Source organism: Morone saxatilis, unplaced genomic scaffold, assembly GCF_004916995.1.
Source record: "Morone saxatilis isolate NCDOM2014 unplaced genomic scaffold, NCSU_SB_2.0 Contig21, whole genome shotgun sequence".
Lineage (NCBI taxonomy): Eukaryota > Metazoa > Chordata > Actinopteri > Moronidae > Morone > Morone saxatilis.
The window spans coordinates 6,828,460-6,851,486 of NW_023339774.1; the positions used below are offsets into that span (position 1 = coordinate 6,828,460).

Consider the following 23,027-nt stretch of genomic DNA (forward strand, 5'->3'; position numbering starts at 1 on the left):
AGAAATATCCACATCATCATGTTAGCCCCTGGCAGCGATTATGATGATGACATGGCCATATTAAATATTAGTCTGAGTAATATAATATTGCAAACAGATATCCCTCCACAGTCTCTCCCGCATTTGGGGTCCAAGGCTGCTTGACCTCTTGTTCTCTCTCTTTATCTTTTTTCTAACTCTATTCTTTCTTCTCTCATTTCATTGCCTGATTGGATAGATATACAGTACAGTTATTTATATAATTTCCCCTTCCCATTCATCTCCCCCTCTCACCTGGCTTGGAAAACCCGTCCAAAAGCTCCCTCTCCAATATCTCTAACATATTGGATATTATTTCGGGGATACTCGAGGGCCAGCAGCTTTGAGTTCAGCAGCAGGGGAACCCGCTGGTACATGGGGTTGGGGTGGAGTCGATCCAGCAGGAGCTCCGACGGAAGAGCACTCAGCGTCGGGGTCTCCATTGCTCTGCAGGGAGATAAACAGGGTCTGAGGGATAGAAAGGTGAAACACACAGTCAAACAAAGACAGTCTTGTCTGTATCTTACCTCTTCCGGTTTCTCCACTGCTTCCTCCGTCTGCGGCAGGCGAGGATGATGATGGTGAAGAAGACTGTGGCTGCGAGAGCTGTCAGGATGATGACGATGACGGACATGGAGTAAGCTGGAGATGATACTGTGGTCGTGGGAGGGAGACGAGGAGTCTGACGAGGGCCTGGTGACTCTGGCTTCATCCCTAACAGACACAGTTCAAATCAAGGTGCTGTGCTGCACTAGAACCAAGCATTTATTTAATTTGTACAGTGCGGAGCCCAGCAGGTACCATAGGAAAAACCAAAACCAACTGATAGTTGAAAAAATTTATTAGTAATTTGGGGCCTTGAACTACTTAATTTTATTAGGTGTCAGAGTTGCAAAGTCTGACCACAACCCAATTATGTTAGATTGACCATGACTTTCACATTTGATTCTGCGCTGTATTATGCTAAATGCACACAGCAGAAAAAGGTGGTTTAGCTAAAACAACATGATGGGACGATGTCCAGAGTAGATATCAGGACTTAGAAACCATTGAAAATAGAACAAGGGACAGAAGATAGAAGGCAGTACCTGATACCATGCTAGTCTCCCCACACTGCGGCACAGCGCAGTACTCCCAGCGTATGTTGTGATTTGAGGTGTAACACCAGGGCTTGTCGCTGATTCCTCCTGGGTTCCTACAGTAGTTATCTGAATTCTTCAACTCTGGAATCACATCCACAGAGAGGCGGTGCTGGTGGGGAACCTACAGGGCAAGACACAATGGCAGGAGGAGAAAAACAAAGAGGAAAACCATTAATAAGCAGTGTATAACCAGCTGTAAGAGGCATAGGAGAGGTTGAGTGCTCTTAAGAATTGTAGCATTTTGGACAGGAGCCCTTTACTTCATGTCCTGTCAGAAGTTTGAGTAAATGTGGGATCCAGTCTGTGCCTCCAGAAGTGTTTTTGAGTTAAACATTATTTGTTGCTGACCCTATGCTCTGGAGAGGGATAAAGAGGAAACAGACTTGTCTTAAGGGATCAGTAAAGTTTGATCAATACATTTCAAAGCTGTTGCAGACACATTTGGATGGACAGAGGTTTTACTTTTCCAAAAAAATCTCTGACAAAAAGAAAAAAACTAAGATGTCCTTTTTTTTAATTTAATAAATTTCTCAAGTTGTTTACGGACCACGGTAAGGTTACACTTTAATAGCTGCACAGGGTGTAAAATGTACTATAGTGAAGGACATTAGAGTTTGCACGGTTGGTTATGCAATACAGAGTGCCAACTCAAACACTAAACATCTGGTGTCTTCATGTGTCACGAGCTTTAGTCATCAAAAGAGCAATGGTCCAAACTATCCCGAGAGATGTGAAGTTATGAGCTGAAAAGGCTGGGTCCAACACATGAGCTGCTGTAGCTGAATGCGTGAGGCAAACTGCTCACACAGTGGATTTCCCACTGGTGCCAGAAATGTTCAAAACAACAAGTGCTCAGACCTAAACGACAACATGGGTAATTTGTCATTGCCTTCCAAAATAATCCTCTGAGCATTTCCTGATCCAGCACACCTGTCTGCAGGATGACATCATTTTTCAATGTTGCCGCAGTGGTTCACAATTCAAAAACTACTTGGTTAACTAAAACCACTTTAAGTTAAGAAAAGACTGTGGTCGTAATTAAAAGAAAAAAAAAAAAAAAACATTGTCACACCACTCGCTTACGAGGTGACCACAAGAGGTCACTTCACAGTAGCGCTGTGTATTGGCAAGAATCTGGCGATACAATGTGCTTCACAATACAATATAGTGGGTTATATTATAGTTACTGTGAGACGGTATATTGCGATATTTTTTTGTCTAGTTTTAGGAAAACTCTCATAGTATAAAAAACACACCATATGCATAATAATTTTGTTGTTTTCTAAAAAGTTTACTTTAGAACAGTAGGATCTGCATTTTTATTTATCACAGTCCCTGTAACATCTAACAGCATACTACTGTTTATATTTACAACACTGCTATCTAGTGGTTGGGGATTTAAACACAAAAATGGATACAGTGTTTTTGACAATTGAAAACAAAATTTGGCGATACAGTATGTTTTGATATTTCCCTACTTCTCAGGGAAAACAAAAATGACGGATGATTTTTTTTCTACAAACACTTCATAGCCCTTTTTATAACAAAAACAGAAGTTTTTTTGTTTTTTTACTGAAATGAAAAAAATATAAGACTAAAGAATAATTAAAAAAGGACAAATTGATGTAATAACCTGCTTGACATTAACCAGTACATATCATAGTAGGTGTGATATTAAATGAATAATAAATAATATCTTAACAGTAACTCAAATGGCATATCTTGCAAATATAACATTTCACGTGGACTAATACAGTAACTGGTGGTTACTGTGGTCACTTCTTTTATTATATTTTATGGACTTATTATGACATACACCAGCTTTCCTCCTGACTCATCAGACATATGTTTAATTAATTAATTATTATTTTAAACAGTCTCGGTGCATAAAGGCTGAATCAGAATTTGGCTGTAATATCTCTCGATGACTCAGCACAAAATATGACACTACTCACACTGTGCACACAACATGTACAGTACATGTACATGTAACTCTACGACATACATATGTGTTGAGTATGTGCTGGACATAAATGCGATTTTACTACGGAGAGTGATATGTGGGACATTAGAGTTGTGTGCTCTTTTCCTACAGGACTCATGCATGCAGAATGTTTTATATGCACTAAAAAATAAATTTGCTTAAAAACATCTGCTCTATAATGCAGAGGAGGTAAATTATGACTTTGGACCGAGCCATCGCTGAATAATCTTGTGTTATAGATTTCAGAAAAACAACACTGACAAAATATTAGGAACAGCTGTGATTCTAATTGGCCAGGTAGGCAAGTGAAAGCTACACTCCACTTTAAATTTTTAACCTACCATCAGTAATTATACAGAGTTTTCATAGCCAGGAATGATTAATGTAAGAGAGAGCTCTTCAATTAAGCAGCTTTAGGTTGGTGGGATTATTCATTTTAAAGTTGTTCCTTCAGTTTCTTGGTACATTTCCAAACACAGGTTGCAGACACAGTTTTCTCTACCTTCAGCTTCATTTTGCATAAATAGATTATGTGTCATATTTTCAGACACACATGCTCAGTCACAGATTAGTGGATGGATGACTCTTTTAACAATAACTCCAAACCCTAATTTGAAATAAACTAAGATATAGCATGTAGCAAGTAGAATATTCATTTATATAATTATATTTATATAATATGCTGACTAGTGCAAGTGAACAAAGTGGGAATTTGACATTTGGGAATTATTATTACCATAACCATCTAAATGAGTTCTACCTCATTTGGTTGAGTTCAGAATGAAAATGATGCAATCAGCTTCTCATTGCCCTCTAAGAAAACTGTTCCAGCAGATTACTTACAAAAGGAAATGAAAGCTTAGATGCTGGCCAGGAACTTAAGAAAAATCATCAAAATAATCCTACAGCATTTAGCAGCCTTTTAACTTATGTTTGGCGAGGACATCATATCACAAAATTACAGTCTCTTCATGGAAGCAGCACATGCTACATTTTCCCTACCTGTAACTTCAGTGTAGACCTGAGAAGAAAGGAAATGGCACCCTGAGCCACCCAATCTATAGGGCTACTAATATCAAGTTAAATAACATAGGGCCATTCTCAATATAATATATAATATGTTTGTTTGTGTGTGTGTGTGTGGGTGTGTGTGTATGTGTTAGTGATGGAGTCTGTGCAGCATATGCGTGTGAAAGCTAATTGCTTCCAGAGGCAGGATGTGACATGATGAGCCCCTCCCTCTCTGCTGACCTGGCACACACACACACACACACACACACACACACTGCTCAGGAGAGTAGTAACAGTTCACCCTAGCAGACCCTCTCACTGAGCAAAGCCATAAAAACATAAAGACGCTTTTGGGTCACAGGGAACGTGTGTTAGTGTGAGCCTGTGTGTGTGTGTTCTTGTGTTTGCACTTGTAAGCACTTTTGTGTGTTTTTCTGTTTCTGGTTAGAGGTCAGGAACATTTGATATAAAACTGAACATCCACACACAATAATATCAGTTACACTTCAGTCATTTACTGGTGTAAATCTGCAGTAAACGTAGACACTTGGATTTATAAATACAGGAATTAGTTGTGCTGGACCTAGAAATGTTGTCAACACTGTTGCCCTATATTCTTTTTACAACCTTTTTTTGGTGACTGTGACTCACAAGTCAGTATAAAGCCATTAACATGCAAACAATTCTCAAAAGACATATTTTGTTCCACTGCATGAGGACGTTCCTATAAGGAAAACTGCAATTATTAAACAAACCCTATTAACATGTAGTTATTTTGTATCTGCACTCCATATTTTAATTGTATTTATATTGTGCAGTGATGTGACATTGTGATTTTAGAAACACACACACATACACACAATCCACAATACCTGCTGACTCCATGACTGACACAGTATCCCAGACCTCGTCACATTTATGCTGCCTTGGTAGAAACGGCCTCTGTCATTGTAACATGTTGCTGTTGATACCAAACACAGTGTGAGATTAGATGACTGGATACAAATAGATTAATGCTGCATTTAAATGCTTTCACACTTACTTGTAATTTGATCTCGCTTTATGTCTGAAATGTAGAAAAGAACATATTAAAATATGCTTAAATAGTCAGAGGAAGTACAGCTATTAAGTAATCTGAATACAAATATATAACATGGAGAAAACAATACAGCACTGGAAGTCTATTCAGTACAGTTAAAATGATATTACACAGCAAACCTACACATTACTATGACTAGAAACTTTAAACCATCCAGCAAACACATGATTTACACACCTGCAGCTGTATATGTTGGCTCAGCTAGTTAGACCATCTTAATGACCTCATCGGTATCAGTAACCTGCAGTCTAGCAGGCTAGGCTTTATTTGGCCCTCAGCATACGAGTAACTGCACCCAGCCAACTTTTCTTTTACGTAACACTCCATTTCCTCTCTGCTTTCATGCTAGATTGCTGCACTCAGGCTGTTTATGCAGTACAGAATTAACTGATCGTAGATTTAGCAGATACTAGAAAGAAGATTAATTTGTTGGTTGCAACACTGTATACTGTAAGAAGTATACAAACTCATGCATATAAACCATTTGCCAACTAACTCCTAGGAAAAGTCCATGAAAGTTTGACTATCCAGCATGAAAATAGCAGGATCTGTGCGTGGGAAATAGAAGAAATTTTGCAGTATAGTCTGCTTGTTTTATGAAACACCACTCAAAACTGTCTCAATTAGGGATATCCTACCTACAAAAGGGACATGTGTGCAAGCATCAGGGTCTGTGCGAAGACTTGGTAAGGCCTGACAGTTGGGCAGCAGAGAAGTGGGAGTGTGGGACCCAGTGACAGAGCTGAAGAGGCCAGGCTGGACTAAACTGCTGCCCTGTAGTACCAACCACTCCTTATGGCAGTACAGCTCCTTCACTGCCAGGCAGTGTTCCCTGTTTTGTAAAGGAAAGAAATAGATGATGATGCTCACATTCATTCATATACATTTCTAATGTAGTGAAAAAATTAAACAAAGAGACACATTTAGCTACCTGCAGACAGGTTTGGGTGCCGGTCCTAACCCTGATGGGTTGCAGGCAGGGAAGGAGGAGTGGCACAGCAATGAGCGGACTGCGGGGCTACACAGCATACTGAGTCCTTCCAGCTCCGTCCACCAACTCTGAACCAGGTACTCCTGCATGTCCTCTGGGTCCGATAGGGAGGAGTTAAAGAAAACCAGCAAATCGTCTTGCAGGATGGAGCGGCACACCTCTCCACGATATGCACTGCAGTAGCCTGCGACGCCCTTGTAAAGCCTGTGGGAGAAAAGGCGCATATGCATCCATACACATACAACTATAAGATTTGAATGCCTGAAAAGGAGTTCAAAATGTGCATGTATCTTTAATTCTTTACATTTCGTATTAGTTTATGCTATATATTGTCAGGCTACAGCAGTAGCCTAACTTTATGAAGTGCCCCATATGGCTCATATTGGGGTTGATGGCTGTTTTCTGAGGTGTTGAAGGTGTGAAGACATTTAGTAAGGAAAAAAACTTAAAAAAATGAGTCTCGTCTGGCAATACTTTTTCTTATTTATCTGCGTGGAGAATAAGCAGGTATGACATTCTTTTTATAAGTGACACGGGTTCTTCCATCCATTACCTAAACCCCCTTATCCATTGCAAGTCACAATGTATCTAAACTAGATCTGATATAATATAAATACATTCCAGTTACTATGTGTAGACCTTACGGGCAAGGAAATATGAATGGGTAATGACTTTATTACTAGACCAGTTATTGTCTAATTACCTAGATGTACATGAAATGGTGACTTGTGTTAGCAATGGACATTTACAGCAGTTACCCCTCAACACACAGGGAAGAAAGTTAGCCAAGGCACTGCCCTTCATCTGTAATAATATTGGCTGGACCTATTTGCAATTTCAGTGGTTGTGCATTTTACAAATAAAAACTGTGAGAAATAGATGCTTATTATAGGTCCCCATAGCAATCAGTCTTTTACTGCTTTGTGTGGTGTGTGCACTAAAAAAAGTCTACTGAAATATCCTCTTTAAAATGATCCAGATGTGAATCATGAGACAGGTTGTAGAAGATTCATATGAGATTAAACTGTCTGTCTGCCTGTTGGACCTCCATGCTGCCTCTAGATTAAACATAATCCTGCCTATCTGTTTCCCACTCCGTGTGCCCTCTTGTTTTCCAGCTCTCGTGCCTGTTCCGTCTTCCAGCATGGACACGCTCCACATTTCATTCTGTCTGCCTCACATCCATGGTCTTTCTGCCTGCCTGTCTGTCTGACAGCGTTCACTCCACGTCTCTCTCTTTCTGTTGTATACTGCAACGCTTACAAAATCCAGATGTCGCCTCTTAGGGAGGTTGGTTGCTTCGGCAGAGTTCAAGTCAAACCACCAAACTTAAATCTGACCTGTAAATCTATCAACCCTATCATCCCACCATGTCCCCCTTCTCTTTACTTTCTCTCTATGACTCCCTCTCACTGCTTCAGGCCCAGATGTTGGAATTTAATGTAAGATCGAACCATTAAGCCTGATCCTGTTTTCTGTCTACAACATGTTTCTTTCTTCATTTTTACCTCAGAAATTCTGGAATCCCAAGGCCAACGTTTTCTCTTTCTCTTATACCTTTCTCTCCCTCTCACTATCTCTCTCTCCCTCTGCAGTTACGTGGTCCAGATGTGGTGACTGGGGTTGTATTGTGGTTCAGCAAAGTTCAAATTCAACTCACACCATATGGGTGACTAAGAGACTGGCTCCCTATTGGTTTTGCAGGTTTACTGACAGAGCCAAAATGCATAATTGTCTTCAGCAGACCCAAAGGAAGCAATAGCACTTAGTCACTTCAAATACATATGGTTATGGTGCGCATATAAAATTTAGTGACATGCAGAAGGGGGTTCTACAGCGCTGAAACACTAAGGCACAGAGCATTTCTCTTACCTCCACTCTATGGGGAAGTGGCAATATCCAGAAGATGTTGGTTGAAGAAGCATAAGAAAGAGGAAAGGAGACAAAAGAGGAGGAAATAAGACAAAAATCAGTCTCAGTAGGAAGAGAAAAGCAACCATGGTGCTTCTCTCACCAACTCATAGCTAGCTGTGAGAGACAACCAGGTGGAGGGACAGTGTGTGTGGTCAGGGAGGAGGGGATGTGGGTGTTTTTTTAGGTGACTATGGTCATGGGGTGTGTGGGGCAGTGTGGTTGAGGTGTCAACCAAATGGGGGGTACAACAAACAGCTGAAGCCACACAAAACACTACTTATATAACTGACAGCTACCTCGAGACAAAGTGACTCCCTAATACACACAGTCGTAAGCGCTATCAGTGATTTTGTAATGTGTGATATCTTAGCATTGAATGGAAATGAAAATGTGTCACTACCTGCGACAGTGACTCTAGCAGTTGCCTTGACAGTGTTGGCTCCGGCACTGTGTCTGTTGGAAGCCAGACATGTATACAGAGCTGGCTTGTTCACTGTCACTTTAAGAACAGACAGGATCACCTCTCCCACCAAAGTGTCTTCGACCGATGCACCTGAGATCTGGAAAAAAAGAAATGACACTTAAAAATATACACCATAATAATATTCTCTTATAAGATGAAAATGATGCCCCCTTTCAATAAAGAAAGATTTGTTTTTGTCCACTGGGAGGCAGCAGAACAACCTGAAAAGACAACACTGACACACTGCATTTTATTATAAAGTTGTTATGCCAAATGTGTTAACAATTTAAACATGCAAGAGACGCAAAGCAACATCAGCATTCATTTGGAGTTGTATTTACATTCTTATAGCTCTGGATTGGACCAACTTCTGAGGGAAATATCTGGCTCTTTAGCTAATAGCTCTGTTATGTTTACCAGCTAGCTGCTGACTTATGCGTTTGGTGCTGGACAGGCAGTGTATAGTGGGTTTTCAGAGAGACTGTTAAGACTGAATCAAAACATTGGAAAACCAAATGCTCCATAGGGCTGAGTGGTGCTGCGGAATTGGAGGATATTTATTTGTGGGTTCGTCACTACATTTGATCCCATTCCCATTGCACAAAGTCATGTGACCAGTTGTTCATGTAAAAATACTGCTCTCAGATCACTCAAAAGATACCATAGAGTATGTTGGTCAAGCTGCATTGTAAATGATTCCATGGAGGTAGAGCAGCATGTCTGAAAGCACACTCTCCAAGCTCAGTATTTATTATCGGAACCTGTAGCTGAAGCCACTCTGCAGTTCCACATAACCAGGTGAGAATTTAGTTAAAAATAAAAACCAGAAATTACTCTGTCCTCTGGCAAAAGGTAGCATGTATGTCCCAGGATGATTATGTGTTAGGCAGATGATAGCAATAACGCAAAATTGAGTTTAGTACTTTAAGATATTGTGGTTGTGTGAAAGCATTTGGTAGCAGAATGAGTAGAACAGATTAATGAAATTAAAACATGTTCTCTGTCTCTGTCCCAAGATTTAATATGTGAAGTGTTAATACACTGTTTATAATATAGTCTCATGGGTGTTGAGTTGATAAAATTAAGTTCCCGGCAATAATATAACCACTTGTAATATTTAAGAACTTTTAAAAATGCCCTGGTATTCACACTGGGCAGAAGTAGCCTGATAAAATGTGTTTGTTGTTTTAGGTTCCTGTATTCACACTAACATATATATATAAATGATATATGTGAGAATCTCTGGTGTGTGTGTGTGTGTGTGTGTGTGTGTGTGTCAAGGTGCTGATGTGATACATGTCTATATTTGAAGTTGTGTCTGACACCTCCTGTTTTTAGGACAAGCTTGATCCAGCCCCGCTGAAATTAATGACCTCAACAAGCTGCCAGAAAAGCAGCTCACACAGTCATTTTAATCAGCACACACACACAGAGACATACTATTTACAAGCATTATGGGCCTGTAATCACTTTGTAGCTAGCACCCAAGACTATTAAATAGCCAGACATGTATGTCTGCCCGCAGTGGCACGCAGAAAAAAATGTCTGCTGCCTGGTTAGAAAAAAGTCCTGTTTAACATTGTATTAGGTACTAGTTGGTATAATTTTTAGCAGGTTTCAAGCAGGATCAATCAATAAAGGCACATGTGGTTACAGAGTGGGTGGTCGTAATTATGACACAAATCAAAAACAAGACCAGCTAAAATCTAAATAGATCATTGTTCCTTTTAGGTTCGATATGTTAACTTCTCTTGAGTCTACAGGAAGTGGAAAACCCCTGGTGTTTTACTGAAGTTTCATACTTGGGCTTTTGCAAAGAAAAAAAAGTCATGCATTTGGTACAAGGTGGATAATGTCTTCTCCTGCTGGCCTTAAAAAAGAAAAACATTGCATGCTACAACTGCAAATGTGATTAAAACCAAACTGTCACAATGATTCTTATGTCAGAGCATAATCATTAGATTATTAGACTTATCATATCAGTTGGAGACATTCTTGGTCACCAAGTGTGTCAACAGCTATATTTCCCTTGCATGGCTGAGCTGTTGGAACATCTAGCCAGAGTATTTAGATCACAAATCAGCAGTTAACACAAACCATTCAGCACTGTAAGACTTTAAGAACCTTTGCGCTCACTCCCTTAAAAAAATCCAACCCAATTAAAGCAGATAACACTGTGTATCATTGGCTAAATGGAAGGCAATCTCTTCAATCCCCTGTCACTATAATGAGAATTCCTCTGCTGTTTATACTGCTGTTTATATCACTGATCCCACAGCCATCTTTGAGTTCATTGACTCAGTGTGTGTGTGTATGTGTGTGTGTGTGTGAGGGAGAGAGACAGAAAGAGAGACAGAGAGGGCGAGGGATAGGTGGGTAATTTCTTGTATGTTTGCATACCGATATACTGTATTTGTGTGTGGGTCTGTGTTCGTAGTTTCCTGTTTTCTTTAGGTACCCTTGCTCATGCACATCAAGTATTTTACTTCTCTGGTTTGATCTTAATTGTTTTCTCAAGCCACATGGACAGCAGATAGACAACAAATCAATAACACCACTGGGGATGTGCAGCTTTATTAGCAATGCAGATACTGTATGTCTGCCACCAAATAAGAGATCCACTGGAACTCTGGTTCAAGTAATTTATTTGCTTCCAAGTATTGTCCATCACTGCAGTTAACTAGCCCTGTGTCTGTTCTTTGGATTTGCCAGCTAGCTAGGTACCAGTTTCCTGCCAATTTAAGTAGACAATGCTGCACTGTGCAGGTTACAAACATTAGCATTAGTATACTAACTATATTAGTTAGTACAATTGTATTCTTTAGAGCACCTGAGTATAGTTTACCCCAGTACCTCAGAGCTATGCTACAGTATGTGAAGATGAAGGTTTCATGAATAAAAGTATTTTAACAGACTTCAATGCATGTTGGCTTTCTTGGTTATCTGCTCTGTTGTTGTCACAGCTTTCCCATTATGTAAGGCTCCACGACTGACAATGTGTCACAATGTCAGCTACGTGATAAAGTTTCTCTAATGCTAGCTGTGTTGAGTGACATTTGAGCCAAACTCAACTACTGCAAAGGAGACAAAAATATTCCTGGAGAGATCACAAGAATTTATGAGAGACCAGGGGGACCGGCATGGTTATGGATAGATGGATGGATGGATGGATGGATAGATAGATAGATGGATGGATGGATGGATAGATGGATAGATGGATGGATAGAGCACGGAGCTACAACCATAAACAACACACCATAAACTTTGGATGCAAAGATTAAGTGGAGACCCGGATCATTTAGAAACCCATATTGGTCAAATACTTTCACACAATGAAACCTGAGCACTCACAGTATTGCCATTTTCCAGCCAGGTGATGGTAGGGATTGGATTTCCCGTGGCGTTACACTCCAGGGAAATCTGGCTGCCATAGGCTACCCTCTTCTCCTTAGGAACCCGCAGGATTCGTGCTGGTGCTGAACACACATACACAGACAGCGTAGACACATAAACTCACATATACTGCAACCAAATAATTATATTCCACTTAAACCTTTTAAGAGAATATGTACAAGCCACGCATGGGTTGAAGAGAAACCACATTTAAATACATACCTTGTACCTCTATAGTGACAGGCTTTGAAAAGGCCAAACCAAAGCTATTCCTGGCCACACAGCGATACTGGCCTGCATCCTCTTTCTGTATGTTATGGATCTTCAGTGCACCATAGTCGAGAATGGTAACACGGTCAGTGATCTGGGAGAGATGAGATGATTTGTTTTTCCCCTTTTAAAGACTGATTTTTTTAACCATATTACAACATTGTTTTTATCTACTACTGTGGGACACTAGAAACCAGAAAAAAATTATGCTAATATACAGTCTTGATACCTTTGCCATTCGCACCGTTGCTCTACTGATTAGACAAACGCTGCATTACTCTCAGTAAATGATTATCTTACTCAATTTAAAAAAAGTGAACATGTAAATTGTCCAACAACTTCCTGTTTTTGTATGTGTAAAAAAAATAAATAAATAAAAAGCATACTTTGATAAGCTCATCATCTTTGAGCCAGGTGACATCTGGTTTGGGGTTGCCGAGGGTAACACAGGGCAACACTGCTTTGGATTCTACCAGAAGGGTTACATTGGTAGGATGGCGTTTGATCTGTGGCTCTGATTGAGGGACAGACAAGACAGGAGAGAGATAAGATCCATCTCAATACTACTGTGAGTGTGGAATTGTACCATGTACACATTCTTTAAATAAATTGAGTTAGAGTTCAAGATCAAGATTGACTAAACTCCAGCCCTCCATCCTTAAAAGGAAGCAGACATACTCATCTTTAGCTGCAGTGCTCCACAGCTCTTGGCCGGCTCTCCGATGCCGTTACTGGCGATGCAGCAGTACTCGCCGTTGTCTGACTCTCTTACATGAGGGATGATTAGCATCTGTCCCTGTTCCTTGGTTATGTACCGGGGGTCATAATACCTGATGGGACAAAAAGGAGGGTGCGAAGCAAGAGTTACATTGTGAGCAGAAGGGACGAATTGACTTTTTAAAAATATTTAACTTTTTAATTGTCTTAAGCTTTAGAAATGTACTCTTTCATTTTACCAATTTTAATGTTAGCCTTGCAATTTGCTACTGTTAGCCAATAGTAGCTAATGTTGACGTCACTAATATTCAAAATTGCTTTATTGTTAGCCTTTTGATTGCCAAAATAAGCAGCATATTTCACCAACTTTTAATGATTTAGCTAGCCTTGTAATTGCCTAAGTTAGAAGCTAAGATAAGCTAATGGTACATACAGATATTACATAGTTTTTTTGGCCATAATATTACAACGTATATAACAATGTATCATATCATTTTAATGTTATCCTTGTAATTACAGATATTTAATTTTTTTTTTTCCTTTTTTGCTAATGTAAGCCAATAGTAGCTAATGGTGATGTTACTAACATTTCTTTTAAATGCCGGAATGTTAACCTTATTTATATATATTTAAAATAAGCAGCTAATGTCAGTGGTTAGCCCTGTAACGTCATACAGTACTTAACAGCTATTGTTACTAACTTAGGTTTCAGATGGCAACAGAAGGCTATTTTAATGAAAGGATTACCCAAAACAATTTGACTGTTTATATATGTGTAATATTACCTTATTGGAAAAGAGAATTATTTTATTATTTCACAGATTACCATTTGAACTCTGTATATATCTTAATGATCCTTCAGTACATCCTGTAGATGCTGTAAGAGGTGAAGGTGTTTAACTCACATGATTGGATGGTTATTCTTGGTCCAAGTGATTTCAGCGGGGGGACGGGACTCCACCTCACAGATGAAGGTGGCATTGTGATCTAGCAGTACATCCACTGTCTCTAATAAGGTGATGATTCGAGGCGCTAAGCGATAAAGATAGGAAGAAAACATGAAGACATTCGTTACGAAACAAGAAAGTCCACTGCAGTATTTGGAAAAAGGGACATGTGGAAAAAGAAATGAACATGCCAGAATGATGATCTTAGACTTTATGAACAGGGAATATCCTGCAAACCTGCAAAATGTAATCGCTAATGCACACATTTTTGTAGCATGGGAGATAGGGTTGAAAATGTAACATCCTGTGTCTTTATAACACATACCAGTCTCACTCAACAGCTGCATCTTTTCAGCCAAATTATTTGACATTCTTGGCATTCCTATTTTAGATAGACTCATCTGTTTCAGTCACTCAGTGACCAGCTATGACCGTTGACTACTGGGATCAGATCAGAGGTTTTGAGGTCGTTTTTTTTTTTACAGCTTTGACCTGAGAAGGATGACCTCCAGGAGAAGAGAAATCTGTTTAAATGTGAAATTATATCTCAAGGAATTTGGGATTTTGCAACTTGATATAAAGTATTGAGAAATAGGAAAGAAGAAAAGTATTAGACAGAAAAGAGGATGACACAGAAGAAAAGACATAGTGTTGAACTCAACTTGAGGTTTGTTAGAAATTTTTTTCTTCTTTTTATTCAAGCAGAAGTTGAAGCAAGGACATTTTAATTTAAGGTTCAAGGATACGCTCCATCCCCTGTGCACGCACTGTTCTCTACTATCTTGTTTCAACAGATGGTCTCTGTTAAAATGAAAGTGGGTAAGTTACCAATTCTGTATACACTGAATAACAAATTATTAGAACCACCTGTACTTTTTCATGATATGAATCAGGTGAATCCACAGTAAAGATGTGATCAATATTTATTTCATCCATTTAGCCTGCTTCAATCGTGAAAGGCAGAAAAGGAGAAGAGGGATTACTTTCAGACAAGTGAGACAAGGGAAAAGGGAAAAGCAACTCAGTATTAGTAAGGTAGTCTTATGTTTGTTTTTTTACTCTGGGTGAATATATTGAGGAGAAGAAAATAAGAGGGGGAGTAAAAACAAAGAAAAGACATGTTGAAAGGGAAAAGGAGATGGTAGAAGATAGTTGTAGCACTGTGGTGAGGCAGCAACTGTTTATGTGTGGATTCAGATCAGAGACATCAGGGTTGCTTTAAACTTTGTATGAACTAAGGAGAGGAAGAGGCAAAATAGAAAACAGAGGAGAGAAGAAAAGGAAAGAAAAGAGGAGGGAGAAAAATAAAGGAGAATAAAGAAAAGGATTATGGTTTAAAGGACATTATGCTTGTTTTGTCTCTTGAGAAACAAAGATTCCTCAATAACATTGCTGGAAGGACCAGCCCACATTCACAACCCCAACCCCAGGTCACTGCTGCTGTTTGACTCATGAATGGGCGATGGAAACAATGCTACTGTAAATCAAACTGAAACCATGACATGAGGTTAAACCAGTTTCAGCTAAGGTCAAAGAAAGGAGAAATATCTCACCATGTGCTTTGTTAAGTTATTTCATGTATGCAGTTTAAAATCGTATTTTTAGCCATTCCGGTTAGCATGGCTTAATGGGTGGCAACACTGGTCTGTTTGTTGGTCAGTCAGTCCATCATTTTACCTAAATATCTCAACAACTATTGGATGGATTGCAATGATTTTGTACAGATATCCATGGTACCCCAGAGGATGGATCCTACTGACTTTTGTGATCCCCTGACTTTTCCTCTAGCATCACAATGAGGTTTACATTTGTGGGTTTCTTCTGTGAAATGTGTCAACAACTATTGGATACATTTTAATTTATGTTCCCCTCAAGATGAATTTAAATAACCTTGGTGATGACCCTCTGACTTTTCATGTAGTGGCATCATCATAGCAAAATCTGACACTTTGGTTTATGACTAAATACAATAATTAAAAACTAATTTACTGTACTTACTGAAAGCCAGAAAATACCTCTATCTCTTCCAAAAAGAAAATTCAATTTTGTTGATTGTATTTGCAGGACTTTATAGTTGTACCTTGGTTCTTGAGTGGGTTTGTTGCTGAATGTGTGTTTTTTTCCTCACCATGTAACTTTTGCCAAAATTACATCTGAACAGATGGACAACATCTGAAGACTAAAGGTTTCTCTGTGGCTGTTGTTTAACCACATGACTCATTATTTAGAGCACACGAGAGCCTCATCGGATTTGACCCTTTCGAAGAGGTGCTTGTTATGAAACCCCACTTGGACAGCAGAAGTGATACAGTGTTGTTAAGGCCTTCAGTGAGGGCCGGTCACATCTGGCCTCTACTGTATGTATTACAAAAACCTACTTGATCCGAACCAAGTGCCTCTCATTATCACGCTTTGTGTGTGTCCACACCAGAGCTTAAAATCATAAAGCTGCTAGTGTGCAGGATAGAATTGAAAACATAATTTTTGCTAGTTTGCTGCACTTAACCAATGTGTGTAGAGCTAGAAATGTATTTTCTTGTAAAATCCTCAGATATTAAAGCCATTTTGTCAAAGCTATCATTGTGTGGTTACCTATTAGCTCCACCAATTTTGCTCATTCAACAAATGCCATTTATGTCTGGTTTGCTTTCTCTGTAATGACCACTGAATAAATCTTTCTCACTCAGTTTTTATTCCATCTTATGTTTTATTTCCTTCAGTTTCCATTAGATCTTTGTCAACTCCATTTCTTTCATATAATAGGGACCTTCTTTAGAGCTTGTAACTTATAACATCCGTTGGTTCCTCTGGTGTTTGCTTTGATTTGTAGTTTATCCTCTAGGTTTTTTCCGTACTTTGAGTCATATTGTTAACAGTATTCTCTCTGACTCTATCATGCAGACCAGATACATATTTTTTTTAAACTTGATACTTTCATTGTGGTTGAACGAGAACAAACACAAAAATAGTCTGCAAGGGAGTCATCCATTGTTTGTAGTGGTTTAGTTCAAACAGACATGCTGTGCAAGATTTAAAAACACCCTCTTTAATGTATCATGCTGACTGCGTAAGTGAATGCACAAGTTATCTAGATTCATCCTGCATATTTGACAACAGTTGAGTAAGTCCAAAAGAAATTGTTCTTTTGAAAAAATAAATGTAATCAACGTCTGCATAAGGTGTAATATAGTTTTGGTTTATGCTGTCACCAGTTAATCGACATCCATTATTTGTTTGCTCACACTAGTTTCAAATGAAATCCAACTCAGCTAATAAAAGCAAGCTCAGCTCAGCCCAGCCGAACACATGAAAGTGAATCCTTTTGTGACATCCATCTCAGCTTTGCTCAACTGACCCACGCCTCAAAACCACAACACAGAGGCAATAATAAATAAAAATAATAATATAATGCATTTTTACAGCACTTGTCAATCCACAGTTGCTAAACATTTCATTTGCAGCCACAGCTTGTAAAACTGTGCTCAATCAAGTCATGGGCAATTAAACATAATCTTTAAAAGGCAAACCAAATGTTTGGCCGCTTCATTTACGTTCAGTCTCACAAATCTTAAAAACCAACCCAGTGCATTTGATGTTGAAATAATAGTTTAACATTATCTCATTCTCACATCTCATCTCTGTGAGGAACAAATAGTACTGTTCTGTCAAAAGTTAAAAACTACTGCTGACAAATGAACACATAACCTGTTTGTATAGCCAATACATTAAAATGAATACAAAAATGTGACCTTGTGGTTTTTTAGGGCAGACTTTCATCCTAAGCATATAGCGACTCACAATCTTTACCATACAATACACTCCATTATCTTTGCATACTGAGTAGAATTGGGACCAAGTCATTGTTTGGCAAGTCACAGTGTCCTGAAACTTGACTGGGTGCTGTCAGATTGGTTCAAACAAAGTGGATCTGGGGATTTAAGTGTCAATTTGCTCAAAATGAATAGCATCAAGGTTAGTTGATTCAGGGAATTAACTGATTCATGGCACTAAGTAAGATTTACTGCCAGTAATTGCAAAGTATCAAGTATTTTCAAGGTCAAAAAGCTCAAGTCCAAATGAAGTCACGAGTCACTGGTGTTAAAGTCCAAGTTGAGTCTTTTTTGTCATGTCGAGTCCAAAGTTATCAAATTTGTGACTCTCATCTGTGTAATGTCATTCAAGTCCACACCTCTGGTACTGATGATATTGTGGATGTCAAAATTTACACCATGGATTTCATCTTGTATGATAACAGTAGTAGCTATAGAAATAATTCTTCTAGCTTTGACAGTATCTTGAGATAATGAAACATTCTCTGTGTTAAAGAGTTTTTGGTAGAATTTCCATTTCCTAATAGCATTATAGACAGTTAAATCATTGTTCTCACTCTATGTAAGTTTTAGGTAACAGGATGCCTTTAGTGACTTGGACCAACAAGAAAGATGCCAAGTCTAACCCTACACCTCATCAGCCCAACCTAGCTCACCAGCTACAGCATGTACCCTGGCAGAATGTGACAGCATCTACACCACCTGTCTCTCTGAGCTGATCTGCTGCATGCACTGTATATCTGCGCTTATAAAACATGTATTGTATGTCAATGGTCTGCTCTGCAGGCCTGTGCATGTGACCCTAAAAGTGTGTCAGCATTTGATATGGTACCCATCTCACATGTCCTGAAATCCAGAGGCATTGGCTGAACTTGCTCTAGTCAAAAGTCTTTAACTTAACGAGATGTCTATTTTGTCATATGGCAAGTGTAGAATATATGGGAGGTTAGCTACAGCCATTGAAGTTGATGAAAGATTCAGATTTGTAGAACTCAGAGGCTTTAAAAAAAGTACAGAAATAATTGTCTTTTGGTGCCCACTTTCTGATCATGTAGGCACAGTACGGCAGTGGTGGAGATAAATCATATGGAAATCTGGTGTATTAGAGACAGCGGAGGGAATAGCCAGCTCCTTACCACCTTTACAACACCCTGCAGAGAGGATATGCCAGAGTGTAGGAAGGATATAGATTTAGTCACATTTACACTATGTAGTCCTATAAACACCTTCTCCTTTTCCCTACAGGATGGGGTGGAAAACAGGTGATGTGCGTGCAATGTACTGTATGTAGGGAAATATTCTCTCTAAAAGCTTTTACATAAGAATGATGCTCTCCATTATTTCTTTTTTCCTTACTTGTACCTATCCATTGTAGACTGTTGATCCTTATCCCATATATTTACTCATGCACACATTATGTGTAATGCACATTATAAATATAGGGCTATATTGTACAATTTTCCTTTTTCCTTCTTCTGTTTTTTGTATCTTCTGTTTACATTTTGTGATGATAACTGTTATTATGTAATTAATGAAATTATTTTACACAAGACAGTTTTTACATTTCTATGAATTAAATAAGCTATACAGAATTCACACTGTTTTCATGTGTACAATACCTGAATGTTGCTCGAGATCTTTTGGCAACCTATACTGAAAAACACACTCTTAAAAGCTCTTTGAGTGCAAGCATATGGAAACGTCACATACCTCTCTGTATCCCGTAACTTGAGGTGACCAGAGCCAGCAGAAAGACTGAAATGGCTTCCACAATCTTCATCCTGGCTTTATGATCTGCCTCGATAAAGCTTTTTGACAGGCTCACTATACGCTGGTTGTTAGATTCCCATTGCAGGTAAGGAGACGTTCTTGTTGGTTGTCACTTTGTGTGTTCCTTCACTGTGTGCGTCTGCGTGTGTTGTAGCCAGGGACAGCCATGAGCTCTGTGCTCAACAAGGACCAGCTCAGTCACTCTGTGTATGTGTGTGTGTGTTTGGTGATGGACAGTGGCAGCTGCTAGCTGTCCTCATGAACAGTCACTCAGGTTCTGGAGCCACACTGAAAGCTCCAAAGGCTCCAGTGCTGGAGAGTCATCCTCATTCACTGTAATCAACAACAGTGTCAGCCCACTGTTTATTGAACGACACAAGCTAAATTCAAGGTTCTGCTTTGTAGTGCCATGTGAGTTGAAATAAATAATTTGTGTCAGTAAAGCTACAACAGAAACAGAAATAAAAGCATAGAAACAGCAAAAATTGTCATAAGTTGTGACAGATACTTTAATATAAAACGTATATATACATAGGACACAAAGAGGACAAACATTAAAGCCACTAGGAAGAGTCACATCACCCATTAAAAGGAGACAAGAGAAGTTACCAGATAAGAGAACTTTCTATTTTCAGAAAGAGCAGAGTGTCAGGACAGCAGGTCACAATATACTGTATCAATATACTGTGTGTCTGTATCTTCTCAACATGCAGTCGTATATGCAGATAGACAACATTAACAATACATGTAAAGCATGTAACACATACTGTAGAATATCCGTACACATTATACGTTTTACTATACAAACAAATGTACACAGGCACATTCCAACTCGCCACATACTGTTACATTTTAACACACACACACACACACACACACACAGTCCAGGAGGCAGCCTTTGTGCCCACCTGTTGCCTGCCAGCCTGTATGTCCTGTTTTATTTTAGGAAAGGAATGGCATTTCAGTTTGTTTGCTCCTTATCCATTCTGCTTTGGATGGCGTCAACTATTGTATTCCCCCAGCAGACACAGTTAGCCGTACACGTTGTTGTTGTGGGTTTTTTTTAATTAACCGTGGCCTTCACAGAGGTAAAAGCGATGAGGTTGTTAATGCAGTTTTGTGCAACAGTATTAGGCTTCAGTTTCATATGATGGACAATACCATCACTTGTGATGGTGAGGCTGCCATGAGTGATGCCGTTGTCTTTAGTCTGGTCATGTAACAAAGGTAGGAGGTGTAGTTTCTTACCTCTTTTAATGTCCCTTTCTCTTCATCACATTTACATTAAGCCCCTCCATCTTCACAACTTAGATAAAACAACATACTGCATGTGCAAAAGCAGACCAAATACAGTACATGATTCGAGCAGTTCTTTCATTGGTGACACAGCACACCACTAGGTGATGCTGTCAAGCAGGGTAATTTGTACAGCATGGCAGAATATGGTATCATTGTTGTTGTTGTTTTTTTTTTTAAGTTAAGGTAATACAATACTGATATATCTCAAACACATCCAAAGAACCAATACCAGAACAAAAGGAAAAGCTTTACATTGTACTTTGCCAAGGACTATCTAATAAGCAGTATAAATCTGGACACCTCTGGACAACAGTACTGATACTGTGACTCCCTCTGCTGACACAGAAATGAAGTGCATCTGAACTTAAATCACAACAGTAAACCAAATCATGTGTAAACATGATTTATTTGTTTGAGGGACTGGAAAGTCAAATACCTTTTTTTTTTTTCAAATATTGGATACAGCCTGTGTTGCTGTCCTGGATTACCATGGATCCAACTGCATGGAGCTTACAGCAAAATAGCTGCACCAGGCTTAACCCCAATGTGTTTGCATTACATTAATCCATTTATCCTGTTGAAGTAAACAGATGGTTTTTTTTTGAGAGAGTGTAAACACTTAGGCATGGTTACACTTAAATGTCCCATGTGACCCTAGTAATCTTAATAACATCAGGACAAGCTTTGGTTAATAACACATGTTTGTGCAAATAAAAATCTGTTGTTCATACTGCTTACTTTCAAAGCTCCTGCTTCAGGGAGGAGGTGTGCAAAAACGAAATGTACTCTCTGGTTAGATGACATATTGGGACATTTTATTATTATGTAACAAAAGCAAGGACTCTCCTAAAATCTCCCCCACCCGATCAAGAATCTGAAGCCCCATTTGTTTCATTGGAGCTGCTCTGTAACCCACATTTTTGTTAATATGGGGAAAGAAAGATTATCACAAAATTATCTGTTCTTCATACAATTAATAATAACTTTATTTTTATAGCACTTTATCCAGTGCTTCCCCCCAAAAAATAAAACCAATAAATGTATAGAGCAACAAAATACAAATAATTCAAAATATAAATAAATAAGTTTAAAATAAGGAACAATTTAATGTAGAATGTAAAATGCAGAAAAGCACAGAATGAAACAGTTTAAAGCTCCAGAATGATCAATTGGCAGAAATGAAATAAAATATTCATAGGTATGTTTTAATTAGTGTATAATGACATGAATTGGAATTGTTGCGTTTTTGTTACCTTAGAATGAGCTCTTTTTCATCTACAGATGCTGCAGATCGCCCTCCATGGAGTCTTCGATGCTGAATTGACATGTTTTTGGTTAGCCTCAAGTTTGGTGTTGTGGCCATCGCCATGACATTTTGACGGAGCCAGCACAGTCACTGTAAAGATTTAAGAAAAGGAGTAATGTGCTAATTTCTCTTGGTTGTCGTTAGAACTATCACAGCAGTGTTATGAATGAGCTGAAGCTGTCTTACAGCTTTTTAGGGAAGACTATTCAAGACACCGTTACAATAGCCCATCCTCCTGTAAATAAAGGCATGAATGAGTTTCTCTAAATCTTGTCTGGACATGAGACCTTTAACTCTTCTTATTTGTTTGTTTATAGCTCCAAAATCTAACTGAGCAATAACTTTTATTCTTGCCAAAGTCTTGCCAAATTTATGTCATCTTTATTTAATTCAAGGAAATGTATTTGCTCTAAACATCGATAGAGAGCGTCTAAGGGACCACATATTTACTTAGCTCTTTCACTAAGTGACTGAGTGTCATCATCTGTGAAAAGCAATGTTATGGTCATGTATGATTTGACACATCCTAGAGGGAGCATGTTCAGGTTGAATTATGTCGGCCCAACAATTGATCCCTGGGGGGCTCCACATTAAACTGACTGCAACAGATGATTTATTACACATGACAAATCAGATCATATGTCTATGTGTATGTCTTTGTCTATCAGACGAACTTCAACCAATCAAGAAGACGAATACCCCAAGGCTTGAAAAATAATCATGCACATGCGTAGATGATGGTCTGCCATATAAGGGTGCTAACTGATGCTGTGGTCAAGGGCACCTCACCAGTACACCAAATAACTTCCAGTTACACTTGTTGGGGCTGCCCAAAGAATCGAGACAAGCACTTGTTCCCATACCGGGAGTTGA

General features: G+C 38.9%; 1 protein-coding gene across 1 annotated transcript in view; it reads right to left on the reverse strand.

The window, feature by feature from the left end:
• The window catches only part of musk (muscle, skeletal, receptor tyrosine kinase), a 30,169-nt gene extending 10,610 nt beyond the window's left edge, over positions 1-19,559 (reverse strand). Inside the window, exons 1-15 of the mRNA XM_035667660.1 lie at positions 19,490-19,559; positions 13,908-14,034; positions 12,964-13,115; positions 12,672-12,799; positions 12,238-12,379; positions 11,974-12,098; positions 8,560-8,719; positions 8,118-8,124; positions 6,186-6,449; positions 5,893-6,086; positions 5,198-5,221; positions 5,028-5,116; positions 1,107-1,281; positions 546-732; positions 274-465 (exon numbers count right to left, since the gene is read on the reverse strand). Of these exons, the coding sequence (XP_035523553.1) occupies positions 274-465; positions 546-732; positions 1,107-1,281; positions 5,028-5,116; positions 5,198-5,221; positions 5,893-6,086; positions 6,186-6,449; positions 8,118-8,124; positions 8,560-8,719; positions 11,974-12,098; positions 12,238-12,379; positions 12,672-12,799; positions 12,964-13,115; positions 13,908-14,034; positions 19,490-19,559 (2,036 nt within the window). The remainder of the gene's footprint in view (positions 1-273; positions 466-545; positions 733-1,106; positions 1,282-5,027; positions 5,117-5,197; positions 5,222-5,892; positions 6,087-6,185; positions 6,450-8,117; positions 8,125-8,559; positions 8,720-11,973; positions 12,099-12,237; positions 12,380-12,671; positions 12,800-12,963; positions 13,116-13,907; positions 14,035-19,489) is intronic.
• Between the last annotated feature and the right edge of the window lie 3,468 nt (positions 19,560-23,027).